This window comes from Panthera tigris, chromosome B2 (genome assembly GCF_018350195.1).
Source record: "Panthera tigris isolate Pti1 chromosome B2, P.tigris_Pti1_mat1.1, whole genome shotgun sequence".
Classification (NCBI taxonomy): domain Eukaryota; kingdom Metazoa; phylum Chordata; class Mammalia; order Carnivora; family Felidae; genus Panthera; species Panthera tigris.
Genome location: NC_056664.1, coordinates 16061884 through 16089495, shown reverse-complemented (window position 1 = coordinate 16089495; position 27612 = coordinate 16061884). Strand labels below are relative to the sequence as shown.

At 41.7% G+C, this 27612-nt stretch overlaps 1 protein-coding gene across 1 annotated transcript in view; it reads left to right on the top strand.

Annotated features, from left to right (window-relative positions):
- PHACTR1 (phosphatase and actin regulator 1) overlaps positions 1–27612 on the top strand; it is a 554037-nt gene that overhangs the window by 6670 nt on the left and 519755 nt on the right. The window contains exon 2 of the mRNA XM_042985704.1: positions 26662–26808. Coding sequence (XP_042841638.1) covers positions 26662–26808 — 147 coding nt within the window. The remainder of the gene's footprint in view (positions 1–26661; positions 26809–27612) is intronic.

Genomic DNA, 27612 nt, shown 5'->3' with positions numbered 1-27612 from the left:
TATGAACCTGGCTATACCTCCCATAAAATAGAAGAAATTTAAAAAACAAAGGCCCAAAGAAAACACAGCAGGAGGGATTTAACGTCCTAGTGAGGAGAATTAACCTTTGAAACAGAATTTACAAGGCCCCTGAAGAGTACAGTTCTTAGAAGAGCTCTTTAATACTCAATAGTCTGTGATGGTTGAGTTTTTATTCCGCCAAAACATAGAATTGTGGGATAGGAGACCAGTCAAGCTTTACTCTGCTGAACTTCATTGACATCAATTCAAAAGCCGCTCTGAAACTAGCTCTGAGCTATAGATCTCAGTTAAGACACCTTTCCCCTTCCTTCTTTACTGCCTAGTCCGGTCCATAGGCTCTTTGGTTGCGTAACCTCAAACCAGCTTCCGTTCACACTCCTGCTTCTGTCCAGACTCAGCAGAAGGTGGCTGCTTCTACCCATGCCCCAAGCCCCGCGCTGGAGACACCTACTTTGAGAACCACTCACTGAAGGCCTGACCGTGGTGTTTCCAGGAGTCTTGCCAAGTGAATACCAGGTTTTCTTCCTTCTCCCGGTCTATCCCCCTGAGACCTTCATGTCATGGTCTTTGATGTAGCTCATATCGGCACTGACAGGTCAAATTTGCTCCATAAGGAGGTAGAAACAGTGACTGAAAAGCAACCTGATCCCCACGAGAAGCATGACCGCCAACTGGGCTCTAACCTTTTCCGGTCACCATTCTGGCGTTCGCCCATTTGTCCCTCAGAGCCCCAACACAAGCAGTATGTCCCAAACAAGCAGTATAGATATAATTTCCAGAACCTTGTCTCTGAGAAGTGCTTCAGAATACACTTTACATATGTTGTCTCTAGCCTTACTTTAATGGCGCTCAAGTCCTCACCGTCAACAAACACTTGCTTTTTGGCTTGTTCTACCGCCCCCCCCCTTTAAACCTCCACCCGGGAAGCAGCACCCTGAGCGTCACTCACGGATGACAAGCTAACTACCAAGCCTTCCCTCCTAACCTCCCACACGCTCCATTTTAGACCTCTAATTGCTCACACGCAGGCTCTCCAAACCTGTGTTTAACACAAGGAACATTCTGTGTGAAGGAGAGGGTGAAGGCAAGCGAAAAGAAAAAATATCATGGAGATGGCCAGCCTGCCAAGTTCACCCATAGGGAGATGGCCATAAAACGTAACCTTCCATCTCTGGAGCGTGCCATTGGGTCAAGGCAATTCTCTGCGCGCAAAGTAACGTTCTGGATACCAACGAGCGACCTGCACACGGTCTTCCAAAGCTCCTTGTGCCTTTGCCCCCAGCCAGCCTCAGCTTTGGGGTGCATTGTGATTCAGGGCTCCAAGGTACAGTAAGATATGAGGACAAGAGGAAGAGAGAAACGGCGAGGGGATCAGAAACAGAAAGGGAGAAAAATGGTATGAAAACACAATGGGATCATCCCAACCGATTAAAAACTCCCACTTTCACCTAAGGTATATGAGAGGGTGGATTATAGATTCCACACAGGCTCACACACAGCCAACATCAGCCAGGACCCGATTAGCGTAAACAATTCACAGGTGCTTGGGAAAGAATTCTTTCCATTTTCCCAAGCTAAATCTGTTTTCCTGCAAACTTTCAGTAGCAGCCTCTGGGACTGAGCTGGCAGAGGCAAGGATGGGGTGCCTAGCACATTAAAATCAGTTCATGGTGGGGCGCCTGGGTGGCTCAGTCTGTTAAGCGTCCGACTTCAGCTCAGGTCGTGATCTCACGGTTCAGGAGTTGGAGCCCCCCATCGGGCTCTGTACTGACAGCGTGGAGCCTGGAGCCTGCTTCGGATTCTGGGTGTGTGTATCTCTCTCTCTGCCCCTCCCCCACTTGAGTTCTCTCTCTCTCTCTCTCTCTCTCTCTCAAAAATAAGTAAACACTAAAAAAAAATTAAAATCCATTCATGGCTAATACCTTTTTTTCAATATTTCAAAGAATATTTCAGCAAACAATTAGACCCACACACCCATGCAAAACCACAGAATGAATATTGATGTTAAATAGTACTCCTGAAATGCTAGGACTGAACAGGGAGGTTATGTTGGAGATTTATGTATCTTTTCTCAATTGTAAAAGCAAAACAAGGGTAATATTAAAGTATCTGGCCAAAAAATGGAAAGGGAACTCAGCCCTACATAGCCACCATTGACCTTGAACAATCTGGGACACCTGCTCACCCTGCAGTCAAAAACCAGCCTGTGACCTTTGACTCCCCCAAAACAAACTATTAAGGGCGTACTGTTGACTGGAAGCTTTCCCATTGGTAAACAGTCGATTAACACATATTTTGTGTGTTATATACATATTATTTACTGTATTCTTACAACAAAGTAAGCTGGAGAAAAGAAAATGTTATTAAAACAACCATAAGGAAGAGAAAATACATTTATACTACTGTATTGTATTTAAAAAAAAAATTCACAGATAAGTGGAACCTGCCTTGTTCAAGGGTCAACTCTGCATACGTATTATGAATATCTTCTGCCGGTCTCTGCCTTATTTCTTTTTTTACTTTCTTAGTGGTATATTTTAATAAGCAGACATTTTTAATTTTGATGAAATCCAGTTCATTTTTTTCTGTTATGGTTAGTCCTTTAACAAATCTTTGCCATCCTGCATGTTATGAAGATATTTTTCTGTGCTGGTTTTTTTCAAAGCCTTATAGTTTTAGCTTTCGCATTTAAGCCTATGATCCACCTTGAATGAATATTCCATATGATACGGGGTAGAGGAGGAATTGTCTTTATGAAAGTATTCTTATTACAACTGACATTTTGAAATGTGATCACTGAGACCTGGACATTTTAGTTATTTCTTTTTTCTCTTATGCTTTCTCCTTTCCTCCATACTCTTTATAGTCTTTATGTTACCCCGATCAAAAGTGACTTATCACAGATGTCATTTATATATCTTTGGAGTTGGTGGTTTCCATGAAACGGGAGTTAGGAAAGTTACCATTATGTTTTTAAGTTACCCTCAAAAGACTGAAGAGTTCACAAACTGGACTTTTTTGTGAAAATTAATTATCTAAGTGGCATTAAATATCCAAAAATCTAATACAGTTCTTTGTTTACACTTGTGAATGTTGGTATACCGATTCCATAACTATTGGCATTAGAAATAATTGAATCTATTATTCTGCCACTGTGTTACTTAAGAAGTTTTTATGCTCTTAAGGTATTCTTCTAGATATTACCCAGTCTAATATCCCTGTTATCCATTGGTTTCTCCATTATTCAACTACCAGAAAGTTCTCAATATCCATTTCTGCCCATAAAATTCATAGCTTTCGCAATCAATTTATTCACAGCTCTTTACTTTTTTGTGACACATCTGCATTAACATTTTGGCTGATTAATAGAATTTCAACACACAAAACACATTCATTCAGTTGGTCATTCAACAAATATTTATCGAGCACCTATAGAGTGCCCACTACTGTTCTGAGTACTGGAGCCTCAGCAGTCAACAAAACAGACGAAAACCTGCCTTCATGGAGCCTACGTTTTAGTGAGATTTTTCACGTCAATTTATATCCCAAACGTGTGCCTTTATTTAAAATTGACTATTCAAGGGGCACCTGGGCAGCTCAGTCAGTTAAGCGGCTGATTCTTGGTACCAGCTCAGGTCACGATCTCACAGTTCATGATATCAGCTCAGGTCACGATCTCACAGTTCATGATATCAGCTCAGGTCACGATCTCACAGTTCATGAGTTCGAGCCCCTCATCGGGTCCTTTGCTGACAGCAGGGAGCATGCTTGGGATTCTCTCTTTCTGCCTCTCTTCCTCTCTCTCTCTCTCTCTCAAATAAACGTTAAGAAATTTAAAAAATAAAATAAAACGGACTGTTCAGATATTAACAATATGTCTGAATACTTTGCAGTAGATAATTATATGTCAATCAAATCGTGCCACCCCCCCCCGCCCCTTTCGTGGTGTAGAGTTCTCCCAAGATATTGCTACCCAACCAGGAATGATATTTCCCAGACCCCTTTATACCTTTGGTAGTGCCTATAATCAGTTCTTGTCAATGGAATGACAACAGAATTAATGTGTCCCTTCCAAGCCAAGGTATTTTAGAAGTGGGTATACCTTCTCGGTGCTTTTGTTTGCCTTTCGCTGGCAGGATACAAATGACTACAAAGCCCTGGGGGATGGGGAGGGAAAGAGCCTATGACCGTCTCACTTCGGGCAGGAAGGGGGTCTACAAACCAGTAACTCAGACTCCAATGAGAACAAAATAATACACCTTACTGTGTTAAGGCACCACAATGTAAGGTTTATTTGCTAAATTAGCATTGCCATAACAAATATACTTGCCTTGTGAAGACTGAAGACTGTTCGTCTGAATAGGTATGATGTTTATCTGAGAATAGAACCCTTGAGCGGTACAATTTCAGGGTTGCCAAAAAAAGGTGATACTGAAAGAGACAGTCAGCCATGCAGCCTCCCAGAGGGCAGGGCCAGCACCTAAGATGAGATTTTTGGTAACTACTGATGGCAACACAAAATTCAATGCAACCCGAGGCACTTGGGTGGCTCAGTCAGTTAAGCATCCAACTCTTGATTTGGGCTCAGGTCATGATCTCACGGTCATGAAAGCGAGCCCTGCACCTGGCTCTGCGCTGAGGCACAGAGCCTGCTTGGGATTTTCTCTCTCATTCTCTCTCTCCCCCGTCCCCCCCCCCTCTCTCTCTCTCAAAATAAATAAACTTAAAAAAAAAAAAAAAGTAAATGCATCCTTAGCAGTTAGCGACCTAAAAAAAAGTTACAGAAGAAAGTAGGAGTAATTTTGAGGACACTTTGGCCCACGAACCAAATTTGCATAATTATAATATCAAGTGATTACTATTGGAATTCTGATCAAACAAGGCTGAAGAATGTGGGGGGGGGGGGGGAAATGCTGTAGGAAACCTATGTCCTTCTTCATTCTGTATGGCAGTGAGTGTAAAGCAGGTCAGAAAATAATATATGCATGCTTTCTATGCTCATACAGGAATAGAATTTGTTTCCTCTGTGGGAGTCGAACCAGTGACTAGAAACAGGCTGGAGGAAGACTCTTCATTTTTTCACTTGTGAACATTGTACCATATGAAATTACCTATTTAAAAATACAATTTTTAACAACGCAGCTTAGCTGGTGAGAATTAGTTCGCATCCGGGAAGGTATAATTTTCCTGAATTCCAGCAAAACTCATTATGAAAACGGGTGGATGGGATTGCAAAACTGACACTGTAAGTTAGTAAGTACCCTCAATGATATCCTTCCCTTAAACTCTATGAAGTTGGGGCTCTGGGGGCTCAGTCAGTTGAGTGACTGACTCTTGACTTCGGCTCAGGTCATGACCTCAGGGTCATAGGATGGAACCCTGTGTGTGACTTCACAGTCAGCATGGAGCCTGCTTAAGTTTCTCTCTCTCTCTCTCTCTCTCTCTCTCTCTCTCTCTCTCTCGGGTGCCTGGGTGGCTCACTCGGCTGAGCTTCCGACTTTGGCTCAGGTCATGATCTCGCGGTTTGTGAGTTCGAGTCCCGTGTCGGGCTCTGGGCTGACAGCTCAGAGCCTGGAGCCTGCTTGGGATTCTGTGTCTCCCTCTCTCTCTGCCCCTCCCCTGCTCATAGTCTGTCTCTTCCTCTCTCTCAAAAACAAATAAACATTAAAAAAATTAAAAAAAAAAAGATTCTCTCTCTCTCTTCCTCCCTCTGCCCCTTTCCTGCTCATGCTCTCTCTCTCTCTCTCTCTCAAATTAAAAACAAAAAACAAAAAACAAAAAAACATCAAGTCGCATAGGTTTTTGCTTACAACAGCTATTAAACCCAGTGCTAAAATACACTGAGCTGAGATCTAACCCTCTGAATTACAATATCCTAAAATGATCAGTCAAGATGTTGTTACATGTTGAAGCACATTGAGTTCCATGGCTTCACTGAAAAGTTTATGTTGTATCATAATACATCCCTAATGTATGATATTCCAAACTTTTAGTCAAACAAACAAACAAAAATCACTTGTCTTATTTATCTCCTTTAAGTCATCTGTTAACTCTCTTTTGTGCATATTCTATAGTGTATATAAAATATTCATGAGATACAATATTGGTCCGCAGGTTAAGAAGAACATTCTTGGGGAATGCAGGCCGGCTCAGCAAGCTTCCGCTGGCGGGCTGCTGGGTCCAGGTTTGGAGACATCTCCGTCTGCCCCGGAAGGTCAGAGAGCATCTCTGACGGCAATAGTCAGGTCAGGGCCGTCTCAGTGGTTTGAACTTCGACTCGAAGGCTAGACAGGATTTATTTATTTATTTATTTATTTATTATTATTATTTTTTAATTTTTTTAACGTTTATTTATTTTTGAGACAGAGAGAGACAGACCATGAACGGGGGAGGGTCAGAGAGAGAGGGAGACACAGAATCTGAAACAGGCTCCAGGCTCTGGGCCATCAACACAGAGCCTGACGCGGGGCTTGAACTCACGAACCACGAGATCATGACCTGAGCCGAAGTTGGATGCTTAACTGACTGAGCCACCCAGGCGCCCCCTAGACAGGATTTAAATAGGAGAGAGGACAAGGAGAAGGACATTATAAAGCAAGAAAACATAGAACCCACAAGGCTTGTCTGGCCACTAACGCAATTCTCCAAGCAGGATCTGGGCCCGTTCACAACAGCATCAGTGATGTCATTGTTTAAAATGCTTTCCCCAGACCTGTTAAATCAAAACTTCTGGCAATACTCATTTTTATCAAGCTCCTGGCAATGTTTAGGCATACCAAAATTTGGGAGGTTCTCATTCCATCAAAATACCCTGGAGGGCACGTGGATTTGTATTGCAGAGACATTATCAGTGATTTTTTTTGTTAAATTTAAAACAGTGATCAATCTCAAAAAAGGAAACAGAAATGGCTGCTTTGAAATATTTGTCCTCCGTGGGTCAGCCATTTTGCCAATATGTAATTCAGCTTTTCAGCATTTGCATTTCTATTGAGCACTGAAATGTTCTGCTGCTGGGTAATAAAGAGAATTGAAAAGCTGGGTTTCCATTCCTGTTTTGAGTGTTGGGCAGTTCTGTCGTTTAATTACCTTTAACTCTAGAAAAAGACCAGAAAGGCAACAACGTTGCCTGCCACATTCCCATCCTGCCTGTTTGCCCTAAGGCAAGGTGAAATGTACTTTTCAAATTGGGTGTTACATGTTTCAGGGATTGAAAACCTCCTTGTGCCATCAACTGCTCATAGCCCACATACTCAGGTTCTGCGCGTCACAGCTTTGTTACCACTAACGCCGTTGTAAGGTAGGAAGAGGAGAAAAAAAAAATGACGAATTCCTAGATTCCTATTTTCCACAAGCTGTTTCCAGAACGATGAGTGGAGCTCGCGGTGATCATATTAATATTGAATATCATCTGAATATAACTTCTATTCCCAAATGCCCTGTTTCATGGGGTTATGTTGCTACATTTGCAATCCTGGTGCACCTGTTGCCACTTTGTGGCAAGGGGCTTTTGTTTTTCTTTTCCTCCTGTGGAGAAAAGACCAAGATCCACCCCAGGCTACCTTAAATGAAACCCTGAAGTTAATGTGCCTTCAGATTACAATAAAAGCAGAGTGCCAATTTAAACCGCGTGGGCGCGCCTTGCATTTCTCCCTCCAAAGGGGGGAATGTTCCACAGAAGACTTAGGTTTTTCAAAATAAAATAGGACCTAGGTGCTACACAGAAATGTAGAGCCTGGAAAGCATATTTTAGGCGCATGCACACTGGTTTTGGGAGATGAGTCGCAGTAAGGCTGAGCAGGAAAGCAGGCTTCTGGATAAAGGGACGAAGTGAAATACAATTGACCCTTGAACAAAGTAGGGGTTATAGGTCCCAACCCCCACCGTTGGAAATCTGCAAATAACTTTGACGCCCCCGAAACGAAACTAATAGCCTTTGTTGACCAGAACCCTTACCGATAACACATACGGTTGTAATACATGTTGTGTATGTGACGTGTGTTACCTGCTGTATTCTTACGATAAAGTAAGCTAGAGAAAAGAAAACGTGAAGAAAGTCGTAAGGAAGAGAAAATGCATTTACAACAGTACTGTACTGCAGTTGTTCAAAAAAATCCATGTATAAGTTGACCCAGGGAGAAATCAAGGGCCAACCGTATTTTAATTTTTTACGCTTAACTTTTGGTCACTCTCATCCCCATTCGCATTTTTACCAAGTTGCATTTGTGACATATACAAAATTGGGGTTAGGGATGAAATCTTTTTTTTTTTTTTTAATGTTTTATTTAGTTTTTGAGAGAGGGCAAGCGGGGGGAGGGGCAGAGAGAAAGAGGGACGGAGGATCCGAAGCAGGCTCCGCCCTGACAGCCGCTTGTGGGGCTTGAACTCAAACCGCGAGATCGTGGCCTGAGCTGAAGCCCGCGGCTCAACCAACGCAGCCACCCAGGTGCCCCAGGACTGGCTGAAGAATATTATGTTTTAGGGCTAGGCTGCAGAATGACAGGTAGGAATGACTTTAAGCAAGTCCTTTAATCTTCCCTTTTGAATGCAAATGAGAATAAGAGTTTCTGGGTTAACCCAGAAAGTTCCAGGATTAAATGAAACAAAATGCATTTCACAAACCATGGGCCAGTATATGATTCGCAGGCTCTACTGACGAACTCGTTTATAATAATCATGTATCTGTTTTCATTATGTGTTAGAAAAAATGTAAGTTAAACCAATTCCATTAAGATATTAAAGTATTTAATTAGACTTTAGGGACTACTGCTTAGATCAAGGGGGGAAAGTTAGGCTACCTGAAGTTCATTTAAGGAAAAGCATTAAGTAAATAGTAGTTAGGTGACACTCTAATGGAACAAAAGTCCATAAAAGTGACACAGAAGCGACTAACGTTTGGAAACACTGAACAAATAAACGTAAAACACTAAGCAAAATATCAAGCACCTAATGTGCATTTAGTAAGTGCTGGCGCCTGTGTTAATTATGCTTTAGTTTTGTCAAGGCTCCATGGAAAATGGCAGGGTCTCTGGTTCTCCAGGAGCGACCTCCCGCCCTGTCTGATCTCAGGTCTTCTCTGCCATCATCTTATGCCCAATTCAAATTTCTAAGCAACAAAACTTTGATTTTTTTTTTTTTTTAAATCAAGTTGCTCAAAATCCCGGAAGAATTTTCTTTATGGTTGGCCTGCGAGGAAATTTTGTCCTCCTGACTCTCTCAAAACATTAGCTACGCTGTACTGATTCCCTCTGAATTTGTGGCAAACTCCAGTTTATCAGGTTGTGACTTTCAGGCGGTGAGTGACGTGAGTCAGCATTTACCGAGGAGTGAGGCGCTTTCTATCCTATTTCTTTTCATCCTTTTCTTCTGTGCAAAAGTGTAAGTAAGAAAGCGTGGCGACGTGAAGAAAATGACATCAGAAACACCGGATGCTAATTCTAACCCGGCCATTAAATAACCATGTGAGGAGCTATACAAACAGCTGAAACTCGACAAGCCTTTGTTTCCTCTTTTGCGAAATAGTAACAATGCTTGCGATATTATTATTAAGAGGATGAAAGGACATAAAGGAATCAATTTAGATGAGTAGATTCTCAATTTGGAGAGTAGATGCTCGATGAATATTTGTTTAAGGAATGATAAATTGCCACAATAAGGAAAGACAAGAACATTCGCTGAGTTCTGTATCTTCAAGATGCTCAAAGATAATATAATATAATATAATATAATATAATATAATATAATATGTATTATAAAATATAATATATGTATTATAAAATATAATATAAGATTATAATATATAATATAATAAAATAATATAATACAAAATATCCTAATAGAAGCAAAAACAGGATCGGAAAGACGAAAAGAAAGAATTCAGAGAATTTTTCCTGAAGGACTTGATGCCTGAATCTCATCGTAGAATTAGCACAATAGTGGGGCATTCCTTAAAGAAAAAGCTAGTATGTATAGGTCTTTCCAGAAACGATTCGGTGTGACTAGATCAAAAAGTACAAGAAGGTGAAGGTGATATTTGGGATTGGAGAAAAATGCAGGGTTCAAGGAAAGAGACCTTGAATACCGGTTTAAGAAGTTTGGAATCTGTAGGAAACACAGGGCACCGGAAGGATTTTTCAAGCTGGAACAGTTTCTAGGCCTGTTGATCTTGCTAGGTAAGCCAAATCTTGTTAGATAACAGAAACATACATTTTACAACCCGTGCTCAGATGCGCTGATCAGAATTATGGGGAGTTGGGTGTGGCAATCTGGGTTTTTTTTCTCTCTTTAAGGGGTTGTTTTGTTTTACTTTTGCAGCTGCTGGATGCTTTGATGTAAATAGTATGAAGTGTAGAATTTGAGACCCATTGACTAGTCTAATTCTTTACTTTTATAGATGAGGAAAATAGAGCCCAGAGAGGTAAATGAATTAAGTGGAATAACAATCCAAGCTTATATTCATTTAAATTCACTATTTGTTGACCGCTAACCATGTGCCAGGGATTCAAACTCAAAATAGACAAATTCCTAATGTAGGGGCAGATAAATACATTAATGATTTCAGGCCCAAAAGAATATATATAAACACTGTGAGTTCCAGAAGCACAGAGGACGCCATCCACGTCCCACAGAGATACATGCGTGTGTTTTGGGGGGAAAGGGTAGATGTGTTTCCACGTCGGTGTCCCAGATGAGATGATAGTTCATCCGTCTTTGAGTTAGATTTAAATAGGAGAAAAGGGAACATTCTAGGCAGTGTGAAATGGCTTGTGATAAGGCAGGGACACATTAGAAGTACAATATGTTCAGAGAACTGTACACATTAAAGAATGAGAGATGTACTGGAAATATAGGGAATGGCAAGAGAAGAGACTAGAATAACAGGCAGTAGCCATGGCATGAAGACTTTATATGCTTAACTAAGCAATTCCAAACCTGCTATGGAATGAACTAAAGAATCTAACCCAGAGGAGATCTGTTGTGAGATCTGCTTTTATCAAGACCACAAATATGGAGGACAGGTTGGAGAGAGTAAGAATACAGGCAAAGAAAGAGAGGCTACTGCAGGGATCCCAGCAAGAAGTAAAGAGCACGTGAAAAGGAAACTGACAAGAGTTTCAGCAAGGGAGAGGGATCTTGGAAATTATGAAGGTTCTTTCCCAGATTATGTGATGGTAGGGGGAGTAGACAGAAAGTCAGAGAGGGGTACTTCCAATGATCTCCCAATGTGTTACACAGACCCACTGGGTAGATGATGAAGCTGTTCACTCAAGAGAGGGGATATAAGAAGAGAATCAAGATGGAGGGGAGAAAAAGATAAGTTCAATTTAGAATATGTTAGAATTTGGAAACTCTACAGAATATCCAAGCATAGATTACCAGTAAAGAAGAAGTTCTACAGGTACACTTGCTATAGAGATCTTAGAAAGCCATCCAAAATATTCTATGTGCCTATGCAATTCCTAAAATAACATCACTAACTATTTTACATCTGTCTCTAAATACATGGTTCCACTGGGCCTTTAGTTTTCCTTTCATAATTCTTTTGAGGACTGGGAGATTGTATAAAGCAAACATTTATTTTGTAAATTAAAACTTTTTGCTCTGAGTATAGTATTTTCTCCTAACACTAGTACTTAAAATTTATAGGCCATTTGAAATATTTACATAAACCAGATGCTTGAAGTTACCAGTTATTATTTCAAATTCTAGCTTGTGTTTTCATAGGAAGCAAAATTTTGAGTTAACACGAGATCATCTATGGAAAACATTTTTTTTTTTCTTAAATAATCTCAATGCAGCCCGGTCTCTTTACAGAACTATAGGTTCTGACAGAATGTTGTAAAAGAAGTTAGGGGGGGGGGGGATGGAGATTCAGCTGTAGCTGGTTAAAAATAGACCTTACTTTTCTTTTGAAGGGAGGCGGTAAGATCTTTTGTTACATTTTGTTAATTATGTACTGCTTGGTGACTACTCTTGATAAGTGACAGGCAGAGGGGAAAAACAGAAAAAACAACTAATTGACTTCACCCAATTCAGTTCTTGTCTCTGGAAAGCAAGACCACACTCTAAGACATCATACCCCAAGACTTATTTTTACATTAGCCCCCTATCCTGTGCCAGCTCAATAATGTAGGCGTGCACACAGAAATTGCAAAATGAAATGAGAAGGGGGAAGAAGCCTTGCATTTGATGTGTCAGGGGCTTAGTATTTATTGCCTTGTTTAGTACCAGAGAAAGGGACTTTTGAGAAGTACTTGTTATTCTCATTTCACAGATGAAGCAATCCATGTTTCCAAGAATCAGGTTAACTTCCCAAGCTCATACTCCTGTTAAGAATGGAGCCAGAGAGGCGCCTGGGCAGCTCAGTTGGTTGAGCATCTGACTCTTAATTTCTGCTCAGGTCATGATCCCAGGGGCTTGGGATAGAGCCTCGTGTGGGGCTCCTTACTGAGTGTGGAGCTTGGGATTCTCTCTCTCTCCCTCTGGCCCTCTCCCTTGCTCACGTGCTCTTTCTCTCTCTCTCAAATAAAAAATAGGGGCGCCTGAATGGCTCAGTTGGTTAAGTGTCTGGCTTCGGCTCAGGTCATGATCTTACAGTTCATGGGTTCGAGTCCCGCATTGGGCTCTGCACCAGAGCCTGCTTGGGATTCTGTCTCCCTCTCTCTATCTGCCTCTCCCCGACTTGTGCATTCTCTCTCTCTCTATCTCAAAATAAGTAAATAAACCTTTCAAAAAAATAAGCAAATTCTTCATATCTTGGAGTGGTTGATTCTAACAAATGTAAGAAATAATCAGACACAACTTGGGCTAAGAGACAGAGGTCAACCATGCTTCGTTGTTGCCGAAAGAGTGACTTTGCAAGCTGGTCGATGGTCCTGGCTCTGTTCTGCCATTATTTACTAGACAGAGTCTCTGACTAATACCCTGTGATCTGATCACTGTCATCAGGCCATCTGTGGACACAACAGAATACAAATAAAATATCTGCTGAATCTATATTGGGCAGGCCTTTCTCTTAAACACATACGTTTAAGAATTTTTGTGGTTTTTTTCCCCCTCTACCACCACAATGTGTTTTTATTTTTATTACAACCAGATGGGGCACTTCGTTACATACCAAGAGCAAGTGCACAGATCTAAGGTTTCACTTAACAGTATAATTCCTACGATAATAGAACATTAGAACTAGAAAGGTTTTAATTCAACTGGCTCATTTTACAGGTGATAAAACTGAGGATCAGGGAAAAACGGAGAAACAAAATGTGTTCAGTAAATACCCGATAAATACCAGAAGTTATACATTTTTATTTCATTCAAAATCATAAGCTTATGAGTTAGATATGATTGCCCCCAGTTTACAGGAAAGTAAAGCTTAGGGGATTACACACCTAAGAAGAGGTATAAAGCCTTGATCCCAACATGAATCTTTCTAACTCAGCTTTCCCCTATGACATCCTGCCTTTCTGGAAAGAGGTGACTTATTTAAAATCAGACATCTAGCTGGTACAAGTGCAGAAACTAGAACCTAGTCCCCTACTGTCTAGACCGATGTCCTTATCCCTACATCTCGTTATTGGGATCAGTGGGATTAAAGCCCATGGTGTTTGCCTCTAAGGTCACTTTGCAAGTGACCAAGCCCAGCCGTTTGCCACACAAAGATGTATCCAAGTAAATGTGACCCTTTTGTACACTGAACATGAATTCGAGATATTAGAACCTTTAGATTTCGAATTATGTCATTAATCACAGCCACTGTTTGAAAACTGACCACGTAGCAAATACAAAATTAAAATAAATAAGGCATAACATTACCTGTGCTCTCAAGCAAGATTGGAAAAGTGACTTGTGTAGCTGAACCAGGCGTGTTCAACATTTAAGTAATAGAAAGCTATTTCGGTTTATGCCCAACTCAGTTCAACATACAAAGCCTGAAACACATTTTCCTTTTCTGCATCTAGCATGATTTAGCACCCAGCCCCCAGCCGCTCTGCACAGTATCTACTTTAAGAAGCTGAGAAGAAAGGAAGCAATGAACATTTGTTGCCCGCCTCCCATTTGTCAGGCTGCGTGTTAGGTGTTTTACATTTATTATATAATGTTTTATCCTCCCAGGGCCCAGTGAGAGAGTTTATTTTATCTCTAGTTTACATACAAGGAAACTGAAGCTTGGAGAGCTCACTAACTTTTTTCCAAGATCTAATAAGCATTAAGCTTGGGAATGATGCCAACGTTTAATTGCACAGTGACAGGCTTTCTTGGAGCTGTCCAATAATAATAGTTCTGAAATAATAAATGTTTATTGGGAATTTTCTTTGCCAAAGACTATACACATTGCATATTTGAATCCTCATAGCAATCCTAAGACCTAGGTATACATAAAGTCCACCTTATAGATGCACAAGGGGTAAGCGATTTGCATGAAATCAGACAGCTCTTAAGCACAAACTCAGGAAGGTTAACCTAAACCCTGTGCTGTTAATTTCATAGTTCATATTTATTTACTATATTGTCTGCAAGGAAGTGAACATCCACATTGTTGTGTTTATAATAAAGAGAACACGACAAAATACCATAGGTGGACCGTGGTAAAGAAAGAAGATAATTACATTCTCATAGTGGTGTAATTGGGGATGGGAATAAAACGATTCCAGCCACAGAGGCCGGGCAGAGTTTAGACAGGCAAAGATCCCCCAGCCATCCAAAGGCTTGACCAGGGCTTCCAAGGTGACTCACACAGAAGCCTCGGTCCTCGCCACACGACCCTCTCCCGGGGCTTCTTGAGACCCTACATGACATTGCAGCTGGTTTCTTTCAGAGCAAGAGACCCCCAAATAAAGCAAAGTAGAAGCCACAATGTATCTTCAGACCTGGCTTTGGAAGTGATTCACCATCGCTTCTAGCATATTCTAGTGGTCACAGAGACCAAACCTGATTGAATATGGGAGGGAATGACCCCTGGGTATGAATACCAGAAGTTGGGCATCCCGGTGGGCCATCTTGGAGGCTGGCTACCACAACACGCACCACTTTTTGTGGGAGCAGAAAAATGTCAAGAGAAGTCAAAAACATGGCTCCCATACTTGGACAGATTTTGCTAATACCTCTCAAAGCCTCAAGTGGTTGTAAAATTAGCTACAATTTTGCAAAAGCCAAAACGTGGTCCCTCTGGAGAAGCAGCCACTGTGCCAGTGTTAAGGTAGCTATTAAATCACCTTACGTCCATCTTTGTCCAGGTATTAATTCAAGGAAAGCTAGATCATAAAGCCCTAAAAGAAAAGTCAGGACAAGGTCAATGTTAGACCCGTATCATTATAGGAACCAGTGCTGGCCTGAATGCCCAGGCATGGAACCATTTCTTTCGAAGTCACCACCTTTGGAGCCTGACGGCACAAGCTGCGGAAGATTCTACAGTTCTAGTCACGTACACTAGGAGGGGAATGGTGTATCTCCAAAGTCGTGCCGCCTGATAGAACTGAATTCGGGCCAGTAAACATTATGGGGCTAGAAAGCTGGGCAGCGATTATAAAAACAAGGCAGCCATGCCCTCACCTTTCTGGCCCCACAAAATTAGCCAGAAAGAAAAAAGAGGCTTCATATCGGAACTTTGTGGAGCGGACGGCTGATTTAATGGCAAAGTGAAGCAGAGAGAGCTAAGATGTATCGATAACAGTTCCACAGACTCTTGGTTTTCGAGCAAAGTATGCATATTTATAGAAAAGAACAAATGTCTCAGCAGCTACTTACTAAATCCAGTTATAATAAAAAGCCCCAAAGTCTTTTCGGTGTATTTTTGTCAAACCCTGTTTAAGGTCTGTGTTAACCAATGCAACCTTGGGGGGTTGATATTTCAGTTAGTTGCTTTGATCCTCATCAGTTACATTTCGTATTTTCCACGAGTGATTTTGAAATTTTTTTTTCAACGTTTTTTATTTATTTTTGGGACAGAGAGAGACAGAGCATAAACGGGGGAGGGGCAGAGAGAGAGGGAGACACAGAATCGGAAACAGGCTCCAGGCCCCGAGCCATCAGCCCAGAGCCTGATGGGGGCTCGAACTCACGGACCGCGAGATCGTGACCTGGCTGAAGTCGGACGCTTAACCGACTGCGCCACCCAGGCGCCCCAATGAGTGATTTTGAATAACATCACTGCAATCGGTGGGTGATATCATGCGCATTTTAATTGTGAGGTGTGAAAGTTCTTACATTTTTAACTCATATTAAATTCGCAAAATAGGGGCGCCTGGGTGGCGCAGTCGGTTAAGCGTCCGACTTCAGCCAGGTCACGATCTCGCGGTCCGTGAGTTCGAGCCCCGCGTCAGGCTCTGGGCTGATGGCTCGGGGCCTGGAGCCTGTTTCCGATTCTGTGTCTCCCTCTCTCTCTGCCCCTCCCCCGTTCATGCTCTGTCTCTCTCTGTCCCAAAAAAAAAAAAAAAAAAAAAAAAAAATTCGCAAAATAGTGACATATATACTTCATCTCTACAGCCCAGATTCTTAATCTGCTTGACTTCTCTAGCAATCAATTTTTCCTTATTTTTTGAATGTTTATTTATTTATTGTTGGGGGGGGCGGGGGCAGAGAGAGAGGGAGAGGGAGAATCCCCCAGCGGGCACTGTCAGCACAGAGCCGGACGCGGGTCTCGATCTCACAAACTGTGAGATCGTGACCTGAGTCGACATCAAGAGTCAGACGCTTAACCGACTGAGCCACCCAGGCGCCCCAATTTTAAATTTTTGAACAAAAATTCAAAGACCTCTAGCTTCAATACAGGACCGATTACCCTTCAGATCAATACCGTATTTATCCACAGCCTGTGAGAACAACTGACAGTGACAATTTTTCAGAAAGGTTGGAAGTAAGGATGGGGCATCATCTCTAGTCCTTGGCAGCTCTCTTAAATAATAAGAAATAGACATGCTTTTACTAGCATGATTGATTGTTCTATCCAGAGAGGAATGTAAAAGTGCGTATTTAGAGAGAGGAATAGAGACAGACAGAGACAAGAGAGGAAGGGAAAGAGAATATATACATGCAAGTGTGTGTGTGCCTTTGATTTTGTGTGTGTGTGTATATATATATGTGTATATATATATATATATACACACACACACATATATACACAAATATTTTTTTCTAAACCATCCTAGCCCTTTATTCCTAATACTTAACTGTGCATTTCCTAAGAATAAGAATAGGATAGCCTGTTCCATAACCACAGCATAGCTGTCAACTGGAATCAATTGAACATTTATATTAAATATATATTTTCTAAAGTTTTTATTCAAATATCAGTTAGTTAACATACAATGTAATATTAGTTTCAGGTGTATAATATAGTGATTCAACACTTCCATACAGTACCTGGTGCTCATCTCAGCAAGTACACTCTTTAATGTCTATTTGTTTTTTGAGAGAGAGAGAGAGGGAGGGAGGGAGACAGCAAGTGGGGGAGGGACAAAGAGAGAAGGAGACAGAGGATTCGAAGCAGGCTCTGCACTGACAGCAGAGAGCCCCATGCTGGCCTCGAACCCGCAAACCACAAGATCATGACCTGAGCCAAAAGCAGACGCTTAACTGACTGAGCCACCCAGGCACCCCTCGGCAAATACACGCTTTAATCCCCGTCGCCTACTTTTTAACCCATCCCCCCACCCATCTCCCCTCTGGTAACCATCAGTTTGTTCTCTATAGCTAAGAGTCTCTTTCTTGGTTTGCCTTTCTTTCTTGCCCTCCCCCTTTGCTCATTTGTTTTGTTTCTTAAATTTACATATAAGTGAAATCATATGGTATTTGTCTTTCTCTGACTGACTTATTCCACTTAGCCTTATACACTCTAGCCCCATCCATGTCATTGCAAATGGCAAGATTTCATTCCTTTTTATGGCTGAATAACATTCTGTTGTATATTGTACAGATTCCAGTCTAGGGTCGGATATCTTTCACCTCCTTTTATCTGGAAGTTTTCAAAGCCTTAATTTGCCTTTTAGAACATCGGTATTTTTAAAAAATGCAGTTCCCCTGTCCCCTTTTTAATAAACGCTTCCTACTTTTGAGGTTTCTGATACTTCCTCGTTGTTCTACTCAGGTGATGCATTCTAGGCAGGAACACTCCAAGGGTAATTGTATGTTCTCTACTCAATGTCTATCTGTCTCCTATTGGTGATGGTAACTTTGATTGCCCAGTCAAGGTGGTTTCCCATTTCTCCCTAGGAACTAATAAGTCTGTGGGGAGAAACTTTCAGATCATGAAAATATCCTGCTCATCGTCAAAATTTCCACCGAGACTTAGTGTTATCGGTCCTTGTTTGATCTTTATTACAATGGCTGCAAAATGATGATTTTGTAACTTTTCCACTTTTTCCACATTGATGCATTAGCTCTCTGCATTCTACTGGAAGCAAGAGCCCTCCCCTTTCCTGAATTAACTTGTTTGGTTATTTACCCAATTCGTATCAGTTTTATCCACTTACATATTTATTAGTAGGACTCGTGAATACCCGTTATTAACAATGTATCATTCATTAGTGGACTTAAGTATTTTTTGTGCTCCAATCATTCCAGATTTGACCAGGGCAACTCCTTTCAGGCTGGCTTCTGTGTTCTTATGACATACCCCTTAATTTGGGGGAATGCTGCCTTGTTTCCGGCATAACAAGAAGCCTACTTTCATCATTCTTTCATTGTTCCTCATCTGCATTTTCAATCTAGCTATTTGTTGTTGTGTTTAATGCAGCACAGAAGGCTGGGAACAGAATACTTAAAGAGATCATGGTTGTAAAAGATAGATATGATGATATCCCAAAACTAAGACTGAGGCAGAAAAAAAAAACCCTACAGAATTGGGGGGTAGTGGAATGTTGATCTTCACAAAGATGGCCCAAGTCATTAGGAACCTATTTTAATTAATCAGATCAAAATTAATTGTCATAATAGTGTGGTTTTGTAAATATTTGGTACTCAAAGGCAAGGATTATCACATTTATTTGTGTGTATTAATAAGCTGGAAGCATTTTAACTTTCAAAAAGAGCTTGTGCATTTATTTTTAAATTGATAATAGTTGGTGCCAAATAACTACAATACTCTACATTCTATCATATTCTCCGGGATATATTTGTTTATACAATAATGTATAATTTTTATTTCTAAACGTATAGTAATTTTTTACTAAAGCAAGCATAATTTTGTAAGCTGAAAGCTTTCAAAGATTTATTTTTACTGGTATATAATATATATAGTGATATGCACAAATATAAAATGTATAATTTGATGAACTTTTACAAAAGTAAATACCTTTTCTAAAAGATATAATCACCACTCAAATCAAGATATAGACTCTTGCCTGCATCCCAAAATGTTCCTTTGTGCCCTCTCCAAGACATTATCTTTTTAATTAACCTATTACTGTATATTCACTTTATTTCTTTTTTTTCAAACTTCACATAAATGGAATATATACGTATTCATACAACATATACTTTTTTAGGTCTGGCTTCTTTTGTTCAACATTATGCCTATGAGATTCATCTATCTTGTTGCTTCTAGTGATAGTTTGTTCTTTCTTCATTTCCATAATGTATGACATTGATGAAGATACTCCACTCAGTTTTGTACATTTTTCTGTTGATGGCCGTTTGAGTGTTTTCAGTTTGGGGCCATTACGAATAGATCTGTTATGGACCTGCTTGTTTGGGTCATAGAGTATTTGTGTGCATATTTGAGTATATGTTTATGTATACTGTGTGTGTAAACAGCTTTCCAGACTGGTTTTACAAGTTCACATTCCCACCAGCTTTCATGAGAGCTCTAATTCTTCCACATCCTCACCAATTTGGCATTGGATGACTTTTAAGTTTTACCCAAATTGATGGATGTGTAATGATATCTCATTGAGGTTTCTATTTGAATTTACCTCTAAGTAATGATTCTGAGCATTTTTTCTTATGCTTACTGGCCATTTGGATTTTCTTGTGGGTGAAGGGTCTATTCAAGTCTCTTGTCCATTTTTTTAAAAGATATTGAATTGTCTGTCTTTTCATTCTTGTTTTAGAAGTTCTTTATATATTCTGGTTACTAGTCCTTTGTTGTATATAAAACTGAAAATATCTTCTCCCAGTCTGTGGCTTGTCTTTCCACTCTCCTACTGATGTCTTTTCTTTATTTTTTTAAAGATTTTATTTTTAAGGTAATCTCCACACTCAATGTAGGGTTTGAACTCACAACCCCGAAGTCAAGAGTTGCATGCTCCACCGAGTGAGTCAGCCAGGCACCTCGGTCTTTTCTTTAATTAAGAAGAATGCATGTAGTTTATTTGTACTAAGCTATTGAATATATGCGCATACATGTGTTTGTAGTATTCTCTTATTATCCTTTTAATAGATACAGGATCTATAATGATTACCCCAGTTTGATTTCTGATAATAGTAACTTGTATCTTATCTATTTTTATCACCACTAGGCTTGCTAGAAGTTAATCAATTTTATCAATTTTTTTTGAAGAATGAGCTTTTTGTTTCATTTACTTTTTTATTGTTTTCATGTTGTCAATTTCAGTGACTTATGCTCTTATCTTTATTAGTTCTTTCCTTCTACTCACTTTAGATTTACTTTCCTCTTCTTTTTCTAAGTTCTTAAGGTAGGATTATTGACTTGAGACTTTTCCTCTTCTCTAATGTAAATATTTAGTGCTCTAAATTCCCCTATCAGCACTGTTTTCGCTGCATATCCCACATCTTTTGGTATGCTGTATTCTTAACTGTATCTTGTGATGAACGAAATTTCTTAATTTTAATAGCGTCAACATGCCTGTTTGTTCTTTTATGGTTAGTGCTTTTCATGTCCTATTTAAAAATCTTTGCTGAAGTCATAAAATATTCTATGAAAAAATTTTCTTCTAGAAACTTTGTTGTTTACCTTTCACATTTAGGTCCATGATCCACTTGAAATTGAATTTGTATGGTGTGAGATAGGGATCAAGGTTTGTTTTCTTCCACCATGTGAATATCCAAGTGTTCAAGCACTATGTATTGAAAAATCCATCTTTACCCTATAATACTGCAGTGGGACTCTTGTCATAATCAGGCAACTGTTTATCTCTGGGTCCATTTTAAAATTCTCTGTTCTCTTCCATTTGTCTAATTATCTTATTTTGTTTTTGAATTCTATATCTTTATAATAAGTCTTGATATCCTCTACTGTAAATCCTCCACAGCTATTTTCTTTGTCATGATAAGACTAGTCTCATCCCTTTGCATTTTCATATAAATTTTAGAATCAGCTTGTCAATGAAAAAAAATGGATTTGAACTGGAATGTCATTGAATCTATAGATCGGTTTGAAGAGACCGATGCTTTTACATAGCGTGTCTTTTAATTCATGAACATGAGAATGGTTTAGTCATACCATTCCTCATTTATTTGGGTTTTATTAATTTCTTCCAGGAATGTTTTGTAGTTTTTCGTGTAGAGATGCTGCTCATCTTTTGTGAGATTTATTCATAAGCATTTGATGGTTTTGACACTATTGTAAATAGTTCTTTTTAAATTCCATTTTCTGATTTTGCCAGTATGTTGAAACAAAATGGTGTTTTATACTGCCGTCGTATCACTAATGTTGTCAAACGCAGGCATTATTTCTAAGAGCCTGGATTCTTATGGTTTCTATGCGTACACAATCCCAACATATTCAACTAATCACAATTTTATTCTTGTTTTCCCATCATTATATCTTTTTAATTTCTTTCCTTTGACTTAACTCACTGCATTGACCAAGACCTCCGGTATTATTGTGACTACAAGTGGTAAGAATGGACTTAGTTAGGAGCTTTTTGAAAATCTAAGTAACGAGTTCTCATCCCCTCAAAATTCAGTAGGTCCAGGTTGGGGGCCTGGAAAATCTACACTGTAACAAGTATTCTAGGTGATATCGATGTAGGGGTGTCCTAGAAACACACTTTGAGTAATATTTTTAAAGCTTCACTCACCTAAAGGGTTTTCTTGATTAGGATGGAATATTGCTCTTTCGTTCTCCCTTCTCTTCCCACTTTTAGCCTCTTCCATGCCAGTGAAGGATACACAAAATACTACTTTTCTGACCACCATATTGTTTCTCTTTTTCTGTTTCTCACGGTGGATACAACACGCACGGAAGGGTCTTCAGTGTTAAAACGTCGGCTGGTTTTAGAAAAGAAAAAGACCCTCATCCTGGGTCAGGAGTCTACTCAAAAAGAAGCAAGCTTTTTAAAAATACATTCAAAAGTTCTTGAGATCACAGTTGAATTCAGTTCTTTCTGAATACACACCCAAACCCCCACATGTGCACACGCCGTCAGGCATATGGGTGTTGCCACATGATGGAAACACTAGGAGGAAAAAAACCAGATTCTAAAGGATGCACAGGTGTAGAAAATAGACTTGAATAATATGAAATCACTTGCGACAAACATGGATACCATGTGGTTTCCTAAATATGATTAGTTGCAAATCAAAGGAACAATGTATTTTCTGAGACCCAGAGGTAAAAATATGCCATGGATATTTACGGAAAGGAGATACAAAAATAGCTGCAAATATCCTAGAGTATCAGAGCCAGGCAGGGCCTTAAGATCCCGTCATCTGACTCTGGTATTTTTCAAGCTGAAGTGACTGAGATCCATGTTGGTAGAGTGAGTGATGTCCAGTGTTGTCTGGTGAGACGCACAGAACCCAGCATCCCGGATCCCCACCACAGTGCTTCTTCCCTTATGTCACTCAGGTAGTTTATGAGAAGAGATCATGTCTATGAAAGGAATCCCAGAGAAACAAGAAGGGACAAACCCACGAAAGCGAGTCCTCAGACCGGAAAAGAGGGAGATCCGTGAAACGGAATTGATTTTGTAAGCGAATTGTACGAATCATGTGCGAAAAGAGGTGATGTGAGCAGAATGGGAAAACCTAGATGAGAGAAAGGAGGCAGTACACTGGGGAAGTCCAAAACTGGAAGATAAAACTATGCTAAAAGGGATGTCTGGGTGGCTCGGTCGGTTAAGGGTCTGACTTTGGCTCAGGTCATGATCACACTGTTTGTGGGTTTGAGACCACCCTGGGGCTCTGTGCTGACAGCTGGGAGCCTGGAGCCTGCTTCAGATGCTGCATCTCCTCTCTCTGCCCCTCCCCCACTCACACTCTGTCTCTCACTGCCTCTCAAAAATAAATAAACGTTAAAAAAATTTAAAAATATGATAAAATAATTCAAGAACATGTAGGTAGACGTAGTATTTTTATGTCATTTTTATCAAACGTAGGTCTATCGAGAATTATCTCAATCATAAAATGACCATAATAAAATCTTATGAAAGTACACTTAGACTCCTTTAAAGAAAGGTATACCTCAAGTAGTAGCAATGTTAAGCTCTTAACCTCCTAAAATGTCAAAAGTAGAAGATATAGAAATCCAAAGATGTACTTTCTATATCAAGAAACATTAAATGTAAAATCAAAGAAACACAGGGAAAGCTAAGGCTAGGTATTTCTGCAAATGGCTTTATTGTTTTTTTTAAATTTTTTTTTTAAATTTTTTAATGTTTATTTATTATTTTTGAGACAGAGACAAAGCATGAACGGGGGAGGGGCAGAGAGAGAGGGAGACACAGAATTGGAAGCAGGCTCCAGGCTCTCAGCCATCAGCCCAGAGCCCGACGCGGGGCTCGAACTCACGGACAGCGAGATCGTGACCTGAGCTGAAGTCGGACGCCCAACCGACTGAGCCACCCAGGCGCCCCCCATAATTTTTTAATGTTTATTTATTTATTTTGAGAGAGAGAGAGAGAGCAGGGAAAGGGCAGAGAGAGAGAGAGAGAGAGAGAGAGAGAGGAAGAGAGAGAATCCCAAGCAGGCTCCATACGCAGGCATGAAGTCCGACACAGGGCATGATCTCACGACCATGAGATCCTGACTTGAGCCGAAATCAAGAGTCCAACGCTCAACCGACTAAGCCACCCAGGCACCCCAGGTTTTTTTTTTTTCAAAGACACGGCTGATGAATGAAAATATAAGGGGGTGGAGAATCCCAAATATTTTGAACAATTAGTTGCACTGCCTTCATTCAAGAGAGGTAGAGTTTACACAGTGTTCAGAATTGTTGGCATTTATTTCCTTACGTTTCCACTTCCCTAAGAGCCTGAACCTAAATGTTACAATCATAATATTGGTTTGCAGCCTGTCTAGCCATTGAAAAGCACTCACCTTCATGGTTCATTTGATGAGCCAAATACCCTGGTTGTGTCTCCTGAGAGAGGAAGTATCCATTTTGAATCTATGTTTAACAGAGATAAACGGGCCATAATAATTAGGCAAATGTCACAGAAAAGTGAATTTTAAATGTGGCTAGTCAACCAAATGTATGTACTTAGCAAATCAATATACTGGTTAAGGGCACAGGATTTAAAAATCAGGCAGACAAGGATTTATTTGATTCCCAAATTCAGCTAGTCATTACTTACATAACAACTCCTTCTTTCTCTTCTCTCCTTCCTCTCTCCCTTTCTTCCTCTCCTCCTTTCTTTTATTAAAAAAAAATCTATTTAGCATTTACTATGTACTATGCCAAAGACTAGTGGGCCAGTTATCTGACATAACTGAGGGAGAACATGCGAAGTTTATAGGGAAGAAATTTGTGGTCTGTGACCCGAGCCAAGACACAAATGCAGAAATGAGCCAGACTCGCTGGGAGAATTCTGGGCAGACTGGAATGAACAATGGGAGACAAGTTTGGAAAAACATATTAGAGTCAGGTTGTGAACGGCCTTGAATGCCGGGATAAGCAATTTCAAATTAACATTGCAGATACTTGGCGAACAATCAGAAATTGAGCGATTCAGGAGGAAGCCTGGCACTGAAAGCCAATGGAGGAGACTGGTTCAAAAGAATAGTTTGCTACACGCTTCAGAGAAGGCAAGACAGAAATGGATTTAACTGTTAGAAGGACATGATGACCTTTAAAATAGCATTGCTTGCGTGGGGGGGGGGATAGGAACCAGCAGTGGGGATGACAGAGGGGGTTGAGGGTGAAGAAACGGAGCCTGTGGGGCAAAAGTTCCACGGGAGGGTGAAGCAGAAGGGGAAGGAAATAGTGTGGTAGGGATTCAGGAAGCAGTGAGGCCAAGGGCAGATATATTTTTCCCAAGGTGAAGAGTTATTCTCCATGTGGGATGTCAAAAACCCGTGCGGAGAGACTGAAGATTCTAGAGCGTAAGAGCAGGAGATGAGAGTTCATGAGAGTTCCCACTGACCCCTGAAGTGCAGAGGGAAGTCTTGCAGAGATGGGGCAGCGTTTCTTCCTCTGAGATTGAAGGGTATGACTTGACATTGAGAGATTGCCTTTGTAGCCGGGAGAGAATCAAGGCAGCATTTATCTGTGTACTCCAGGTGAGCTCTTGCTAGAAACATGAGTGTCAACATCGGGCCACAAAAAAGACCAAGTGACCCAGGCTGTAGAAAGGCAAACATCAAAGGGTATAGCCCATCAATAGATTCAGCAGGAGCATCAGACCATTTTCAGTCACACTCCAGAAACCTTTCTACTTCCTTCCGTGCTGGGTAACGTGGGAAGTTTGCAGTGCAAAATTTCAAAGAAACGTAGCCTGTCCTTGATCTTTACCTCTCCTTCAAAAACAATGGCACTGGGTTACAGGGACTGTGGGTCCAATGTGAAGGTGACTCTTTGTCCTCTAAGTCACCGCATGAAGAGAGTGTTGAAGGTTAAAATGAATAGGTAGTTAGGTGGACACAAGCACGTCCTAGAAGTTAGTGGCTGTCAAAGAGGGTCCCTCAGTTCTGGGTGGGTATGCCTGGTCTACATTCAAAGTCCCAACTCTGGAAACTTTACTGCCAAAGTGCTCCCAAACTTGTACAGACTTTTCGTCTCCCTCCACATCTAGGGTTCAATGGGGCTGGTGAGAAAGCTTCTGAGGATTGCAGACCAGGTTGCATCTTTATTTGAGCTCCGGGTTGGGAAAGGGGGAGCAGAGGGGGGCCCTGGGGGCAGTGCCCTCCTCCATGACCCCCCCCCCAGGCTTGCACCCCAACGGTAGTAATTCCATCCACACAAGGAAAGCCGAAGTTGGTGTGTCTGGCCAGGCATCCTCAGTCTAGAGAACGCTGTGGGTTAAGGAGACCCTAGCGTGCACTTGAAGAGCAGAGTAAGTGCGTTTGGCGGGAGAGGGCACAGTGCTGACTGGGCATCTTTGCTTTGGAGCCTTCCCTTTCGCATCGGCCTGTCTGTGCCAACAGCCGAGAACCGGGGCTGCGGGCAGAGGCGGGGTGTCAGTCCGGGAACTCTGACCCATTGGCCCTGTGGCTGCAAGAGGAGTTAGGGGAGCCCTGGGCGCAAGCCAGGGATAGAGAGCCTGATCTCTGCTCCAGTCCACGAATCCTTAACGGATTTTCTTTCTCTCCCTTCACCCTTTTCTCTCCTTTGCTCTCTTTCTTTCTCTCTCCCTCTTTTTTTTTTCCTCTTTCCCCTCTTTTCCCCCTCCCTCCCCGTCCGTCCCGTTCCCTTCCTCTCCCCTCCCCCCTCCCCTCCCCCTCCCCGTGCGTGAGCCTCTTCCTTTCCCCTCCTCCCCTTTTCCGCCTCTCTCTCCCTCTCTCTCTCCGTCTCCTTCTCCCTCTCAGCTCGCCGGGCGACCCTGCTCCTGCCTCCCACATTAATGGCGGCATCTTCGGAGGATGATATAGACCGGCGGCCCATCAGAAGAGTCCGCTCCAAGAGCGACACGCCGTACCTCGCCGAAGCCAGGATCTCCTTCAACCTAGGGGCAGGTAGGGACGACCCTCTCGCCTCGCTCTCTCCCCCACCCCGCTTCCTCGCCTTCCTTCCCTCCACGCCGGCTGGCTCAGCCCCCTGCCCCTCCTGGGGTGCCCCCCTCCCGGCGGGGTCCTCCCTCCCGCCCCCCTTCCTACCCAGCCGGACGCCGGGCTCGCTCACTCGCTCTTTGTGTCGCCGGTGTGCGGAGGGGTGTGTGTGTGTGTGTGTGTGTGTGTGTGTGTGTGCGCGCGCGCGCGCGTGTGTGTTGCAGAGGTGGGGGAGGGTAGTGCGTGGAGCTCTACATCCGCCCTGGAGTCACACGCGGGCTTCCCCTTTCCATAAGGAGAAGAAAGTGTTGTCAGTGATAACAATGATCATAGGAATAACCCAGAGCTGGATCGGGCTGCGAGTGCACTGGCTGTGGGCGGAGGGTCTGGCAAGGCTCTGCCGGGAGGTGTGCTGGCAGGGCTCCTACAGGGTGGAACTTGTTGGTGACATTCGGGCTGGTGATTTTGCTGGGCTGATGCCACTGCTGCGGTGTTGGAGGGGTGAGAGGGTGTGGGGTTGACAGCTACCAACGGGACCTTATCTTTCCACCAAGCAGTTGGAGAGCAACCCGAAGTATGATAATAATAATAATAATAATAATAATAATAATAACATTGTCTGTTGGATACATGTTAGGTGATCTGATTCTGTCACTGGTACTGGTGCTCAAAGTGGCCCAGATGGAATTAAGTGAAAAGGGCAACTGAGGTAGAGGAGGGAGGGAGGAGGGAGGGAGGAGGGTAAAGAGGGAGGGAGGAAGGGGTCATGGG